The following is an 845-nucleotide window of genomic DNA, read 5'->3' as shown; positions in this document are numbered from 1 at the left end:
TGAGGTCCCTAGAGCCTAAATCCAAAGTTTCAGCCATTGGTTCGTGTGTGTGTCTGTCTGTAAACAAAATATCTCGAGCTTCTCCTTTGACTGTACCTGGGAGCATTCTCAACAAGGTTGTTCTCGGTGTTGAGATTTGAGAGTGTCATTCACGAGTTTGATCCATACTTCAACTATCGTACAACCAAGTTCCTCGTTGAAGAAGGATACTACAAGTTTCACAACTGGTTTGATGACAGAGCATGGTATCCTTTGGGCAGAATTATCGGAGGTAAGATTTAATTTGAGGGCAAATTTTTAAGCCTAGTAGACATGCTGTTGGCATAATGGGACTTTTAGTCTTAGCGGACAGAATAATTAAGGTAATATGTAGCTCCAAACTACACACTTTCTTCTTCTTCTTCTTCTTCTTCTTCTTCTTCTTCTTCTTCTTCTTCTTCTTCTTTTAGGTGAATTTTAACTTTACATTCTATGAGATTTTTCATCACCCTTTTTATTTCATAGCAATAAAATCACTACCACATGAGTATTTCAGACTCAAATTGTCGAAGCATGCCTATAGCTTATCCCCTAGTATGCTTCTCATCAGATGGGCAAAAAAAAAAAAGCATTGACGCCCAGAACCTTCTGGACTAACAGTGCCCTTTTTTTCCAGATTGCCACGTTCTTCGTGGTCATAATGACCTTCATGCTGGGCATGTACACTATTCACTGTACCTGGGTTACGTCGGAAGCTTACAGTTCCCCCAGTATAGTACTGTAAATTAGACCTAGAAGTTTAGTACAGATCTTTTTGACACCCCATATATTTATTTGATTTCCAGATCGCCACATTCTTCGTGGTC

The 845-nt window shown here is 39.4% G+C and overlaps 1 protein-coding gene across 1 annotated transcript in view; it reads left to right on the top strand.

Moving 5' to 3' along the window:
- LOC103515080 (dolichyl-diphosphooligosaccharide--protein glycosyltransferase subunit STT3A) overlaps positions 1–845 on the top strand; it is an 18,921-nt gene that overhangs the window by 14,794 nt on the left and 3,282 nt on the right. The window contains exon 13 of the mRNA XM_026827884.1: positions 104–271. Coding sequence (XP_026683685.1) covers positions 104–271 — 168 coding nt within the window. The remainder of the gene's footprint in view (positions 1–103; positions 272–845) is intronic.

This window comes from Diaphorina citri, unplaced genomic scaffold (assembly GCF_000475195.1).
Source record: "Diaphorina citri unplaced genomic scaffold, Diaci psyllid genome assembly version 1.1 scaffold1270, whole genome shotgun sequence".
NCBI classification, from domain to species: domain Eukaryota; kingdom Metazoa; phylum Arthropoda; class Insecta; order Hemiptera; family Psyllidae; genus Diaphorina; species Diaphorina citri.
The sequence above is the reverse complement of the archived record's forward strand: the minus strand, read 5'-3'. Positions and strand labels throughout refer to the sequence as shown.